Source organism: Hemiscyllium ocellatum, chromosome 2 (genome assembly GCF_020745735.1).
Source record: "Hemiscyllium ocellatum isolate sHemOce1 chromosome 2, sHemOce1.pat.X.cur, whole genome shotgun sequence".
Lineage (NCBI taxonomy): Eukaryota > Metazoa > Chordata > Chondrichthyes > Orectolobiformes > Hemiscylliidae > Hemiscyllium > Hemiscyllium ocellatum.
The window spans coordinates 123,254,821-123,270,897 of record NC_083402.1 but is presented as its reverse complement, the minus strand read 5'-3'; the positions used below and the strand labels follow the sequence as shown (position 1 = coordinate 123,270,897).

At 38.9% G+C, this 16,077-nt stretch overlaps 1 protein-coding gene across 1 annotated transcript in view; it reads left to right on the top strand.

Annotated features, from left to right (window-relative positions):
* Nucleotides 1-14,786, top strand: part of megf10 (multiple EGF-like-domains 10) — a 140,720-nt gene extending 125,934 nt beyond the window's left edge. Inside the window, exons 18-24 of the mRNA XM_060841790.1 lie at nucleotides 935-1,063; nucleotides 5,336-5,572; nucleotides 7,115-7,242; nucleotides 9,729-9,855; nucleotides 10,679-10,726; nucleotides 12,201-12,407; nucleotides 13,830-14,786. Coding sequence (XP_060697773.1) covers nucleotides 935-1,063; nucleotides 5,336-5,572; nucleotides 7,115-7,242; nucleotides 9,729-9,855; nucleotides 10,679-10,726; nucleotides 12,201-12,407; nucleotides 13,830-13,990 — 1,037 coding nt within the window. The 3' untranslated portion in view covers nucleotides 13,991-14,786. The remainder of the gene's footprint in view (nucleotides 1-934; nucleotides 1,064-5,335; nucleotides 5,573-7,114; nucleotides 7,243-9,728; nucleotides 9,856-10,678; nucleotides 10,727-12,200; nucleotides 12,408-13,829) is intronic.
* The last annotated feature ends 1,291 nt before the right edge of the window (nucleotides 14,787-16,077 follow it).

The following is a 16,077-nucleotide window of genomic DNA, read 5'->3' as shown; positions in this document are numbered from 1 at the left end:
ATTACTCGAACTGTGCATTTTTAAAATGAGATCCAGCAATGCACAAGACTTTGTTACATGATTAACCTCAAAGTTGCTGCTGCAGTTCATTATTAATGAAATGTGTTGCTGCAAAATGTTACTTTCCAACTTTCTTTCTGATTTTGAAGCTAACCACGCAGTCCTTTTTTTCACTTGTCAGGCTGTGGCTCTGGTTGGTACTTACCCCTCTGGGTCAGAGGATTGTGGTTTAGGTTCTGAGAAAGAAGCTTGAACTAAAATTCCAGGCTGATTAATGCCATGCAGTACTGTTGCAGTAATATCACTGTCAGAAATGTTCTCTTTAGAATGAGATGTTAAATGGAGGCTCCTCTGCCCTTTCCAATGCACACAACAAGTCTATGGCATTATATTGAAGAAGGGCAGACGAACTCCCTATTTTGGGATGGCTAGTATTCATACCTGAATCATATCCCTATTGCAAAAACCAATAATCACATTGCTATTTGTGAGAGTTTCCCCTGTACAAATTGGCCACTGCATTTCTCTTCCTCACAGCAATATTTGCTGGGCTTCCTGCACTGTGGGTAAAATGCCAGTGGCAGCAGCATGGATCCATTAAGTGATTGTTAATTAGCCTTATAAAATCTCAGTAGGCCAAGGGCAGACGAGCTGTCTCATGATACCCCTGTTGCTCACAAAATATCAGAAGGGTTGGGGTGCGGGTGGCAGCAATGCCAATCACTGGATTTTATGCTCAGTCATCCCCCTCTCCCCACAATTCCTAGCCAATGAGAGCATAAAATGCAGCCCCATGTAACAGATCAAAAAGAAATATTTTAATTTTCTGAATAATAGTGAGTGGGTCAGTGTGACCAATTATAAAAACAGGAGACTATCAGTCAGGAATGTTTATTATAGCTTGTCTGACCAGCCTGATATTGGTGTCTTGCAGGATGTTTACCAGGCACCTATGGTTATGGCTGTCGCCAGGTGTGTGACTGTTTGAACAACTCCACGTGTGACCATATTAAAGGCACCTGCTATTGCAGTCCAGGATGGAAGGGTTCAAAGTGTGATCAAGGTATATTATTCACTCTCAGTCCAATAACCGCACTTTATATCTGCTCACAATCTTGCTTGCTGCCTTAAATCAGTGAATTTCTTTAGTTTAAGAAAATGTTAAGTTCAGCATTGATCTGCCACTTCCTGCGTATGTATTAATAACTATGTTTCAGTGTAATACAAAATACTCGGAAGGCTACATTTTAGAAGGCAAGTTCTATGTGGAAGTCACAGGCCATTCAATCCATCAAGTTAGCCTTTACTGTCCCATAGGAACAAATAGTTACAAGCACATCTATGTACCTTGTTCCCACATTCCTTCAGTGCAATTTTATTCTGAATACTGACAGGTTTCTATCTCAAGCACGCACTATTCCTGAAAGTGAATTCTTCACACAACACTCTAGCTCAAAAGATCCCACCATTTTTTTTGTTCCATGCCTCTTACAATTAATCGTGTATCAACAACCTCCTCTTCTTGACTTCACCTCCTGGAAATTATCTGCTTCTATCTTTGATGATGACAAATATTTTAATCAGATTGTCCTATAATTTTCTAATGAGGCAAATCACCAATTTTTCAAATATTCCTTCTTCATACTTGTATTCCTCATATGGGTACCATCCAAGACAAGGGTTGAAAATGTGTTGCTGGAAAGGCACAGCAGGTCAGGCAGCATCCGAGGAGCAAGAAGATCGATGTTTCGGGCCGGAGCCCTTCATCAGGAGACTTTATAATCCTCAACTCCTCTTCCAGCTTTACCTCCATAACCCTAGCATCCCTTACTGATTAAAAATCTATCAATCTCAGCCTTGAAGACACTTAATGATCTAGATTCAACAATCCTCCGTGATAACGAATTCCCTAGATTCACCGTTCTCTGACAAAAGAAATTCCTCCTCAGCTATGTCTTAAATGGGTGACTCCATCCTCTGAGATGATGGCTTCTAATCCTAGATTATCCCATAAGGGGAAACAAACTCTCTGCATCCGCTCTGTAAAATCCCCTGTTTTTTATATGTTTCAATATGTCTCTTCTCATTATTCCTGATGAAGGGCTTATGCTCGAAACGTCGAATTCTCTATTCCTGAGATGCTGCCTAACCTGCTGTGCTTTGACCAGCAACACATTTGCAGCTCATTCTCCTAAACTCCAGTGAGCACAAGCCCAACCTACTCCACCTCTCCTCATAAGAAAATCCAGTCTTACCCAGGATAGACCAAGTGATTCTCTATGGACTGTATCCAATTCTAATGTGTCTTTATTCATTTTTGGAATACCCTTCCTCTAAAAACAATGATGCAGATTTTTAAAATGTTTTTAAGATGGAGGTAGCTAGGTAGATTTTTGGTTATCAAGGGGATGAAAGATTGTCAAGAGTGTGTAGGAACACAGAATTGAGGTTAAAATCAGATCAACCATGATTTTATTGAATGACAGCATAGGATTAAAGGGCAAGGTGACCTACTCTTGTTCCTTGTTTGTATATTCATCTGTAGATAAAGGGATTAGAACTGTTTGTCGTATTGCAGCTGTGATCTGATGAGTGCCTGGGATAGTTTTAACAACTCCTTATTTTAATGCTCCATTCCTTTTCACATAGAGGACAGCATTACATCAGCCTTCTCAAATACATGCTGCATTTGGCTGCTAGCTTTTTGTGAGCCATGTACTAGGACCCACAAACCCTTTTATGCTGCAGCTTCCTACAATCTTTCCCATTTAAATAAAGCTTCTCTTCATCCTACCAAGGTGCACAACCTCGCATTTTATTATATTATATTCCATCTATCAGGTTTTTCCCACTCACTTACAGCGACTATATCCCTTTGTTGGAGTCTTAGTGTCATCCTCACTACTTGCCTTCCCATCTATTTTTGTGTCATTGGCAAACCTGACCCCACAGCACATTCAATTCTGTCATGCAGGTCATGAATATATTTACACACACACACACACACACACACACACACACACACACACACACACACACACACACACACACACACACATTCCATAGTGATCACTATGGAAATCCAGAAGTTACAGATTACTGTCCTAAAAATGCCCCTTTTATCCCAACTTCCTGTCTTCTACTGGTTAATCAATTCTCCATCCATACTAAACCAATGCCATGGTTTATGAAGTAACTTTTTGTGCAGGACCTGATTGAATTCCTTTTCAAAATCCAAATATATTATGTCTACTGCTTCCCGCTTATCTATCCTGCTTGCAACCTCATCAATGAACTCTAATAAACTTCTCAGGCCTGATTTTCCCTTTCATGAAGCCATGCTGAATCTGCATGATTATACAAGAGGTTTCTAAATGCTCTGCTATCACATCCTTAACAATACGCTGTAACGTTATGCTAATAACACATGTTAAGTGAACTGGCCTACAGTTACTTGTTTTTGTCTACCTCCCAATTAGAATAAGGATGTTAAATTATCAGTTTACCAATCCCCTGGAGCCCTTCCACAATCTTAGAATCCTTGGAAGATTACTTCCCGCCCTCTGGTATTATGCAGTGAAAAAGAGCTAATTAATAATTTTCTTCTGAAAGAAACTTGGCAAAAAGTGACCATATGATATAGTATATTCCATTAAGTTTGAAAATCTGAAACTTAAATCTAATCATGGATTTACAAAGATGGGAGACATACATTTGCCATGGTGAATTTGACAAAATACATTATAAGGTCTGATAGTAAATAGAGAATGGCTATTGATTAAAAGAATTTTTTTTAAAGTTAAAGATAATGGAAACTCAAAGGAAGAGTGTTGTAAAGTCACCAAAAGCAGGTTAAGTCAGAGGATTGGAATAATGTTAGTATTCAGCAATGAAGAATGAAGAAATGATTAAAGTAAAGTAAATAAATATGGACATGAGATGGGAAGTAATGTACAAATTAATTGTCAGAGCTTCTATAGCTATGTGAACAGGAAATGCTCATCAAAGGCAAATATGTGTCCATTACAAGTAGAGACAGGACAATTTACAATGGGAAATTGCGTAATGGCAGAGAAACAAAATAATTATGTTGTGTCAATTTTCATGGAAGAAATTACAGGAAAATGGCCTTGAAATAATTGAAATCCAAGGGCCTAGTGAGAGTGAGGGCCTGAAGGAAATCAATCTTAATAAAGAAGCGGCATTTTGATGGGACTGGAAGTTGACAAATCCCCAATGCCTTTCACTTCAAAGTGTTTGAAGAGATTAATTTAATGGGTTCTTTGGTTTTTCAAAATTCTATTAATTCTGAAGATTGTAAATATAACCCCATTTTTAAGAAAGGCAGGAGAGAAAACTAGAAACTGCATGCCTGCGTGACACCTGTGATAGGGAAAATACTAAAGTATATTGTGCAGGATGTGATTACTGGATGTTTAGAAAATCATTGCCTGATTGGACAGAGACAACATGAATTTATGAAAGGAAAATCATTATTAACCAACCTAAATATGTTAATTGAGGATTTTACTCATGGAGTCGTTAAAAATAACCTGTGGATGTAGTGAATTTGCATTTTTGCTGATAAGATCTGACGCAAGAGATGCATAATCAAAATGAAAATACATGGGACTGGGAGCTAATATACAAGAATGGATTGAGGATTGGTTAATGAGCAAAAAAGAAGAGAGTAGGAATAATTGGATGATTCTCGGGTTGGTAGGCTGTGACCAATGCAGTATCATTAAGATCCCTGTTTGGATCCTTGCTGTACAGAATCTATCTCAGAATACCAAAGACAATTGTGGGTTCATTGCAGGAGAATTTACAATGGGCAATAGGGAAATAGCAGAGAAGCTAAATTATTACTTTATATCTACCTTCATGAAGGAGGCTACAAGAAAGCTCCTAAGATCAAAGGACCTAGTGAGAGCAAGGAACTGATAGAAATGAGAAATTCGGATGCAGGAGTGCAGTTGTTGAGGAGCTGTAGCTCCAGTAATTCCAGCACATGGAGGGTGAAACCATTTAGTTGAATACTGCAGCTTCTGTGGAATCTATGCTCGGTCCCAGCTACTGTAATTGGGTTGATTCTGAAGCGTGGAGATTTTTAAATCTGCTGGTTTCAACTTGTGAATTACTGCTGACAGAGGATTTCCACTTTGATCAACTCTCTCTCAGCCTCCAATTATCACAAACCCCAACAGCCGACCAAAGAAATTTATAGAGATCCTATCCAGTCCTTGGAAGGAACTCAATCCCAGAGTGATGGGGTCTTTCATGTGTTGAAAATATTGTGCCATTTTAAATTCAATTCCCTCTTTGTGTTTTCCAGCGGGGGTTATAATTGTGGGAAATCTAAATAGCCTCAGCCGGACCAGCACTGCCATTCCTGCTGATTCGCATCAAATTGGGGCAACAGTGGGGATTGTCATCCTGCTCCTGATTGTCCTCTTTCTCCTGGTGCTCTTCATACTGTATCGCCGAAAACAACAGGGAAAGGAGGCTAACATGGCAGCCGTCACCTACTCTCCCGCTCTGAGAGTCATGAATGCGGATTACTCTATTTCAGGTAAGTAACTTCCTGCACCAAGTTCCAAATACCAGTCAACATTATTTTCATTATGGCAAACAAAAATGTTATTCTGCAGGCAACTGTTATTGGCTCCTCGAGCCTAATCCATCCGCCATTTAATAAGATTACGACTGCTGTCTTAATCTCCCTGCCTTGGTTCTCCAAAGCCTTTATACCCAGCGATAATATATTAATGAGAGCAAAATACTGTAGATGCTAGAAATCTGAAACAAACACAGACAATGTTGGAGATACTCAGCAGGTCTGACAGCATTCATGAAGAGAGAAACAGAGTTAACGTTTCAAATCCAATATGACTCTTGCTCAGTTCAGTTCTATCCAGACCCCTCATGACTTGGAAAATGTCTGTCATATCTCTTCTTACCCTTTATATGTGCATACATGTATACAGTACATCCAGGTTGTTGTGTTCCTCATCCCCATTAATTATGGCTCCCCTTATTTTGTATTGCCTACACACAATTTTGCTACAAAATCATCACCTCACACTTCTCTGCACTGTCATACTCATTTGGAATTTTGCACTGTCTTCATCATAGTTTGTAGTGCTTCCATGTTTTATATCATCTGCATATTTTGAAATTGTCCCCTGCACACCAAGTGCTAGATCACTAATATATCAACAAAAGCAAGGGTCCCTATACTGATCCCTGGGGAACTCCACTGCATGCCTATCTCCAACCTGAAAAATACCTATTGTTCTGTTTCCTATCATTCAGTCAATAATGTATCAATTATCCAAATTGTTCTGATGAAGTATAATGTGTGGCACTGTACCAAATGCTTTTTGAAATTCCATGTACAACATATCAAAGATATTACCCTCACTAACCCTAGCTTTGAAATCTTCTGAAACGCAATTTCATCTTTAGAAATCCATGCTGGTTGTTTCTACATAATCTCTCCTTTTTAACTAAATTGATTTTACTGATTGCATTTAACTTTCACCAGTTGCCGCAGTAGGATTTGTATGCATGTCCCCAGAGCATTAGCCTGGCCCTCTGCATTCTTAGTCCAGTGACAAAATCCACACACCATGATCTTTCACCCTGAGCAAAGGAACAGAGGAGGCCATTCAGCCCTTCAAATATATTCTGCCATTCATTGAAAGTACGGCCGATATGTGACCTGCTATGACTTGCTTTTGCCACAACCTGCTATTTTCTTTGAGTAACAAGCAGCAAAAGTAACAAACTCAGATTTAAATTAACACTTTATCTGACAACAATTGTAAAGAGAGTGCTAAACTTCTACCACCCTGTGTGTGTGAGACCGTTTCCTAATTTCGCTGCTGAAAGGTCAGACTGTAATTGTTAAATTATGATCTTGGATTCAAAAAGCAGTGAAAATAGTTAATAAAAGTGAAAACAAAAAGTGCTGGAAATATTGAGCAGACCAGGCAGTGTCTATAGAGTGAGAGGAAAACAAAGTTAAATTTCAGGTCCAATGAATACTTTTGGCTGACTCAGTTGATTGTGAGCAGAATTTTCCAAGTCTCATTGACTGTTTTTTCTGCAGAAAATATGCAACAAGGTAATGCTGGGAATGCAAACAGCCATTATTTCTCCAACCCAAGCTACCATACCTTAGCACAATGTGGGAGCCCCCCTCACGTCAACAACTGTCAACGGAATGGGTCTGGAAAGGTAAGATATATTGACAAATGACCTAATTTATAATAATTGCAGTTTTTGTCAAAAATGGGTGACAGTTACTAGCAGTTGTCACACGTCAACAACAATTAGCCTCAGAAATTAGATCAATTTAGGCTTTGCGGCCTCAAAGGAGCTTTAATAATAGAACAACAGATTGCATGCTACACCGAATTACATAGGATTTATATGGGAAGAGTCCAGGAATTAATTGTTAGTTCGACCAAAGAACCAGCACAAGCATGAGAGACTAAGTGGCCTCTATCTGTCCTTATCATTCCATGAATTACAGCACAAGCAGGCCAGCCACCCCAACTGGTCTATGTTAGTATCTATACACCATATGAACCTCCTCCTACTTCCCTTCATCACATCCTATCAGGATAACTTCCTAGTCCTTATTCTCTCATGTGCTAATCCACGTTTCCTTGAATATATTTATGGACATTCAGTTCAACACCTCAGAGTGGTAGTGGTTTCCACATTCTAATCACATTCTAGGTAAAGACATTTCTCCTACATTCTTTATTCATATTAATGGTTCCTGCTGTTAATCTTACCAATGTAAGATACTCCTGTTATCATAAAGTAGGTGTGGGACCCCTGATTTGCTGTGAACAATGTCAGAATTGATCAATGGCAGAAATGTGAAGACATTTACGGTGGCTGCAGCCAACAGAAATTTAGGAAGTTTATGTCATAAATTTATAGCGAAGCTTTCCCATAAACCTGAAGCTGATTGCACAGTGGGGAACTTTGGCAGTCAATGAGAGCTCTGGTTGGAAAACCACGAGCCCCAAGTCTTTGAGTTTTTTTCCATTCATCAGGCAAGTTATATTTGCTTTGGTTATATTGATCTATTTTCCATATTCTGTGAACATTTATGTAACCCTATCCCCAGCAGAACCAGATATGACTTACAAATTTGTAATCCTTATCATTAAAAAATTGCAAATGGGGAGAATCTAAAATTAGGTCTTGAAGACCCCAAATAATTGGGCTGTGACCATTTTTGGTAGGTTGTTCCATTGTTGAATTGTCATTGGGAGAACAGATTGTTGATAAACTAACTTGGAAACAAATATTTTTTGTAATTGTGTGAATAAGTCCATCAAGTTATTGTTTTCCTTGAAATTTGTCTACATTTTTAAAAAAATCTAAATTTGTTCTTCCTCACTCAAGAGGTATTATAGTTTTTAGGTGTGATGGAGAGTGTATTATTGGGAAACATGACATATCTCAATTGTGTAGAAGACGCTGAACAGACCAGTTGTTTGTTATCTGTCCAGTATAGTTCATATTCAATTGGTGGAAAATCAAGATCTGTGGATCCAACATTTTCTGACCAACACTGCTGCTTCTACTGAAAGTGTCTAATCTGGGAATCAACACATGATTACCTTGGTGAACAGGGAAAATATCCAGATCAATAAAGATCAGCAGGAAATAAAAGTTCCAAAATAATTTTTAACTGTAATTACTTTGTTTTGGAAGTATCTTCCGGTTCATAAATCTCAATTGATGCCAACAGAAAACACACCTCACTTACTGCATTTAAAGTAATTCTCAATGCAGTGAGATGGTTTTGAAATGCTAGCACCTTAACCTTGGTGTCAGCTGTGTCTCAGTGAGTTATAGTCTCTCCCCTGGTTGTGAGTTCAGGAATCACTTCAGAGACCAGAGCACAGAACTCCAGGCTGACAGTCCCAGTGCAGTGCACGGGAGTGCTGTACTGTTGGAGGAACCAGCATTAGGATACCTTGTCAAAACTGAGTCTTCTTTGATTTTGATTTGATTTATTATTGTCACATGTTTTGCGTGCTGTCTGGGCAAATCATACCTTACATAACTACAAAGGGTGATAGAACAGAATGCAGAGTATGGAGTTACAATTAAAGAGAAAGATCAACTCTAATATATGAGTGGTCTGTGCAAAATTCTGAAAACAGTATGATCTTAAAAGATACCACAGCGTATTTTGAAGCAAAGCAGAGGATTTTTCTGCAGATCTGGGTCAATATTTATCCTTTATTAACGTCACTTAAAACACATAATCTGGTCATCATTATATTGCTGTTGTTGGAGCCTTCTGTGCACAACTTGCCTGCTGCATTTCCCATAAGAGTAATCAAGCTTCAAAAGTACCTTATTGATGGTCAAGCACGCTGGGATATACTGAAAAGCACAGTATCAATTTACGTTTTTCACTTCTTTCTTTTAATAAATGCTAACAAGCTCCCAATATCTTCAAAGAATCTGTGTATGGTGGGATGCTAGTTGCAACTAATTGCCTGGGTATAAGGGATCTTTCCATTTGAATCCAACATCAAATGACCTATTCACATAAAACCACAAGCTCAACAAAAGTGGCAAATAGACATGTGGTCTGTGTGGCTTTTGAAACTGTAACTTAGCAGTGAACACTATAAAAATAAGTTCTTCTGGAGGCCTACTATAATTACTTATTTCCAAATTAACAGGCAAAAAACAATCAACTTTTCGTAAACTTCAAAAATCTCAAGGGTTCAGGAAAGCACGGTTCCATTTTGGACTACACAGCAACACTGCCTGCAGATTGGAAGCAAGGTGGCTACCCGAATGATTTAGGTATTCCATTCTCTAACTGTGTGTGTGTGTGTGTGTGTATGTGTGGAGTTTATTAATGGGATCAAGTTACGCAAGTGGTGATATCTGACTTTCCCCACCTGCTGTGGGTAGCCTTTGGCTTAAACAGTTGCTCTACCCAAATGTCACTCCAACAGGTTTGACTTCATTGGGTGGGAAGACACAGAGCTGGGTGTTGTCAAGACCAGGTGACTCCAACCCCTGACCCCAGAAGATTAAGGTGGGAGGTTGGATCCAATCCCTGACCACAGGGGTTGTATGGGAGTCTTAAAGCTTGGGAATCCAGAGAGTAGCACGTCTGCTCCTCTTAGCCCACAGACAATGCTGTAAGGAACTTACCTTTTCCCCAAAGCCGCCTGCACCTCCTGTTTCCTGAGTACATCCCTTAATGGCCTGGATGTAAGTTTAACATGCTGCCCTTTGGTCTGAACTCTGAGCACTAGGAATGTAATTTCTCTTTATCTACACTAACAACTTCTTTAATCATGTTAAACACCTCAGCTGGATCACCTTTTAATTGTTTATACTCAATGGCGTGCAAGCCTAGCCTGAGTAACCTGTCCTTTTAAGTTTTTCCTTTCATATACAGCATGAAACACACATTTCAGTCCAACTCATTCACATCAGCCAGATATCCCAATCTGACCTAGTCCCATCTGCATGCATTTGGCCCATATCGCTCTAAACCCCTCTTTGATGCAATGCCCAGAACTAAACACAGTTACACCAGATGATCCATATTTGTCTTTCTCAGTTGCTAAACTATAATTAGTCAGAAGCTTACTGTGCTTTTATTTACTTATAGGTGGTGCTTTTGGTGTTGACCGAGGTTATGTTGGAAAATCACTTAAAGGTATCATTTCTTCTCAAAATCATTTTTCTCTTCTCAAACTTTTCACCTCCTTTCAATACAGTTTTGGGAAATTCTCCTGAGCATGGGAGAGAGAACACCACCAGAGGTGGTGACTGGGCATTGGGGAGATAAGAGCTGAGTGACTTGCTACATAATCCATGACCTCTGACCTGCTCTTGTAGCTACAGTATTTATATGCCTGGTTTGGTTCAGTTTATGTTCAATGATAACCTCCAGGATGTCGATGGTGGGGATTCAGTGATGATTATACTGGAGAAAATCAACGGGAGATGGCTAGATTTTTGTTGTTGTTGAAGATGACCCTTTCCTGGCCTGAAAGCTACTTGCCATTTACTGTCACTCATATCCCCACTTCTGACCTTATGATGGATGGAAGGTCAATGAATGAAGGTGGATGGAGCTAGAATGTTATCCTGAGAAGCATCTATGGTGACTTCGAACAATCACAACCAGCTTCCTTTGTGCTAGCTATGACTTCAATTTGTGGAGAATTTCCCTCTATTTCCAGTAGCTCAATGTTTTTTTCTGTGGATCCTTAACGTGCTACCTTAATGTCAAGGGCAGTCACTCTCACCTCACCTTGCTGTTTCAGCTCTTTTGAACATATTTGAATCAAGGCTATATTGAGGTCAGGATTTAAGCAGTCCTGGCAGAGCTCAAACTGAACTTCACTGAGCAGGTTATTGCTGAGCACATGCTGCTTGATAGCACTGTTGACTCACCTTCCATCACTTTGCTGCCAATTGAATACAGACCAAAGTGGCAGTTATTGGTCTAGTTGGAATTCTTCTGCTTTTTGCAGCCAGGACATACCTGGGAAATTTTGCACATTGCTGGGTAGATACCTGTGTGGTAGCTGCACTAAACAGCCTGGGCTAGGGCACAAGCTTTCAATACTAAGCTGTTATGTGAATCTGTCAAAGTTAATATTCTTTGTGTGAGACAAGGTATAGTCAAGTTACAGATGAAAGGAGGTATTAAAGAGGAGGAGGGGGATAAAGGAAGGAAAAATAAAGAAGAGATAGAAGCATGAGGAGGAGATGGATTTGGGAGGTGGAGAGATCAAAGGGAGGAATTTAAGAGATGGTGGAATATAAGGGAGGGTAGGCTGTAGAGGATGTAGGAGTTTAAGAGAAGGAGTTTGCATTCCTTTTGTGAACATTCAAATTTAATTATGGCCATTAGATGAAATCTTAGCACAAAAGCAAATGACTGCACATGTTGAAAATCTGAAATATAAACAAAATGCTGGACATGCTCAGCAAATCAAACAGCATCTGTGGGAAAAAAAGAGTTAACATTTCGGGTGGAGATGACCCTTATCATCTAGTCAATGACCCGGAATACTAACTCAGTTTCCCTCTATGCATGTTGTTTCATCTGATGTGATATATTCTTAATGTCAGCCAGCTTTTTGATTGTGATGAATGATTAATTTTTGAACATTTTTCAGATCTGGTGAAGAATTCGGGCTGTAGTGTCAGCACCTGCTCACTCAACAGCACTGAAAACCCATATGCCACCATCAAAGACCCTCCAGTTTTTACATCTAAAAACTCAGAGTGTGGTTACGTTGAGATGAAGTCCCCAGCTCGCAGGGACTCACCATATGCCGAGATTGGCAATTCCACTTCAGCCAATAAAAACGTCTATGAAGTTGGTAGGTTTGGGGTAATCATCATTATTTTAGTAACAACTTCGTTAATATGTCTAACAATTAAGTACATTTATTGTTGTTTTAAAATAAGCATTAATCTTAAGACTGCAGAGAGAGAGAGAGCAACACACTGTCCTATTTGTCAACAATCATAAGTAAAGAACTGCCTGGCAATTGTGAACAATGCCTATTCACATCCTCTCTCCTTGAATATATGAATGTCCTATATGAGTGAAACTTTTTATTCCAAACTATTTAAAACAAGCTTCTGGTGATTGCTGAGTTTACCTCTGTTGGACATTTTAAGACCGTCAGCAAACTGATTGGCGAACATGCACAAGCATTAGAGGTGCTTTCTGGTCACTATCATTTCCCTACGTCTGCAGGTTCATCCTCCACCAATAATAATAATCGTGGTCATCACTGTTAAAGCATAAGATCTGTAAACATACCACTGAAACCAATTCTACCCTCCTTAGCTGTTCTGCCTTCCAACTGGTAATGTAAAAATATGTGCATGTTCATTTTGTTGGGTGGGATGCCAAAACCCAGAACTGCAAAACCACATCACATCTGCTGAAAGGAGACAGACAGGTACTGAGAGCTGTATCGCTCTGGGAAAATGTAAAAGCATAAAAGGAAATGATCAGGTGCTTTGCAATGGCAAAAACAACATAAAGATTCTTCAACATTGTACAACACATTAAAATACCCAAAGGTAGTTCAAAGAAGCATTATCAAACAAACTGTGACCCCAAATCCATATGTAGATATTAGGACAGATGACCAAATGTTTAATCAGAAAAGGTAAGATTCCAAAAGCATCATAAAAAGAGAGACGGGGGATACATGTGGGCAGGGAATTCCAGAGCTTAGGACTTATGGGCACCTATAATGAGCAACCAAATTCAGATTTATTCTTAAGATGGTGGTTTTCTGTGATGTTTGATTCTCTAATTCTACATTCAGATTCTTGTAAAGTTGGAGACTCACAAATGCAGAAGACTAATGATTCTGTGACAGATCTTTCAAAGATAAGTCAGTTAGTCTCACTTCCCTATCTCCTTGTATTTTGTTGTCTTGCCAAGTACTTATGTAATTCCCTTTTGAAATCCGCCATCTAGTTTGTAACTATCACATTTCCATGCAGTGCATTCCAAATCTTAACCACTGTGCATGAAAAAATTTTTCCTCAAGTCACGTATTTTGTCAATTACTTTAAATCTGTGTTTTTAATTATCAACCCGTTGAACATTGGAAACAACTTCTCTTTATCGAAACACAACCTGATTTCCAATACTGTTACTAAATCGCTTCCTGACGTCTGTTCTGAGGAGGATGGTGTGAATTTCTACAATGTATCATGTATGCTGAGGATAAGGTTGAATATAAATGGTGATTAACTATGATATTCTTGTATTGTAGAACCAACAGTAAGTGTCGTCCAAGGAACATACTGCAACAACGCACCTTTAGGTCAGGATCCCTACGATCTACCCAAGAACAGCCACATTCCATGTCATTATGACTTGCTTCCGGTCCGAAATAGTCCTTCACCGTCACAGAACACAGATGACAATGAATGAGTGAAATGGCTTCAATTTACTGTTGGCAAATTGTCGAGGTTACACACCTCTGTCGGGGGTTATCAGAAGAATACTGATCAATGTCTTGCCACCTCTTCTGGCTCGTGTTTAGATGATGATTTAACTCCAGAGCTCAGCTGAAGTGCAAATGGTGAGCAGGGAAACATTGGAGACTGCTAGACCACAAAAAAGGACTCCCCCGCTTTTTAAAATGTCTTTCTTACTTTTCATAATTTTGAGGTGTCTGAGATTTTTTGAGGACTGAGATTAAATTGGTGTCTGCTTTACAGACATGTAGAATTATTTGGGCATTTGAGGCTAAGAGTTATACCCTGGTACTCACATAGTGAAAATAAAATGTCAGTGAAAACATTTTTTGTCCAACGTTTTCTAGAAAGAAGATCCATCTCATTCCTTAATTGCTACAAGTATTTCTTTTGAAACAAATCATTCCATGTATGCATTACTAACATTTAATGTAACATATTACGGATAATTTCTTCAAATAGGTCATTTAGAAATATTTTAGTTCTTTATATTTTTCCTGGAACTTGGCTCAACTGAGGAAAACTTGAAGAAAACAATCAAATGACACTGCATGATCTTAAGCAAGGCGCAATTAATTGCTGAATCCTTGAATTCAGAAATTAAAACACGCATTTTTCTTGTATTAATGAAAGGGAGATTTCCATTGCATTGTAGCCTGACCCATATGTCTTTGAATCTGTGCAGCCGCAGCCATTCACTGTTCCTATCTGCGCGCTATTTGTAAAATAAGCCAATGCTGTGCTTAAGCTGGTCTTTTGTGCATCAGAAATAAGTTTGTAAAGATAGCTGTGAGTTTGCTCTTTCAGTAGCTGCCTGTGTTTTCAATACATGTTTCTCATGATCTTTGCTCTTATTTTTACATTTAATTCTGTGTTCAGATTAATATTTCTGTATATTGATTTCATTGTTAATTAAGAATATTACATTTTGTTTGTTGTTATGAACTTGCCTCAGCTTCCTGAGCCAGTATTATTAGTCTGGTTAATGTATAATAAGTTGTACATAGATGTAAAACCAGGTTAAACCAACTGACAAGTGGTAACTTGTTTAATGGACTTAAACTGTACAGTGGAATATCCTGCTCCATTAGTAAACATTAACTTTTAAGTGCTGTTGCACTGTAGCCATATATTGCGTTGTGACATTAAATGTACTATCCCACAAAAGACGATTGCCTTTACCTGACTGATAACATTTTTGGTACGTTATTTATGTTTTTTTCTCAACCAGTTTATATCATAAATAAAATTGAAGTATTATACTCTTATTCACTTATCCCAAACAAAAACTAGCACTAAATCTTTTTCATCCATCCTCTGCTCTTTAAGTGTTACATCTGCTACTTTTTATGTATAGTGTGTCTGCCATCAGCTTTCCAATAAAACTTACTCTTGAAAGAGTACTCAATCTGTAAGTACAATAATCTTATCCATTTCACTTATTTTTAAATCACAAATGACCTGTATATTTTATAATAAGATGGTGGAACAGGCTTAAGGCTCCACATGGTCTGATTTTGGACTTAATAACACCTAAGCTCCAATACAGTGCATTGTCAGCTACTGAACAGTGAGCTTCACTTTTATCTCAAAGTCAGATGTTCATTCATTTCAAAGCTTATTGAATTAAAAATCATACGACACCAGGTTATAGTCTAACAGGTTTAATTGGAAGCACTAGCTTTCGGAACACTGCTCCTCATCAGGTGGTTGTGTACATCTCCAAATCAAAGCCTATTGACTAATCTTTGCGAAAATCCAGGGAAGCACTAGTCAGTTCAGGAGGTCCTAACACAGTATTTCAAAGGGTTTTGTGAAGGGGGCTATCATGTCTGCAGGAGGTGGGGGAAGAGATAAGGTGTGGATGGGAAGGGGGTCATGGGGGAGGGTGGTTTGTGCATGGTGAGAAGCACCTTGGTTTTGAGATTGGGGGTGGGAGCACAGTGAGACTATTACCACAACTGGCATGGTCACTTCAAATACCAGGGGCTGGAAGGGTAAGGTTGGCAGGTGTAGTGTCATGTAGATGGATTGGATGGG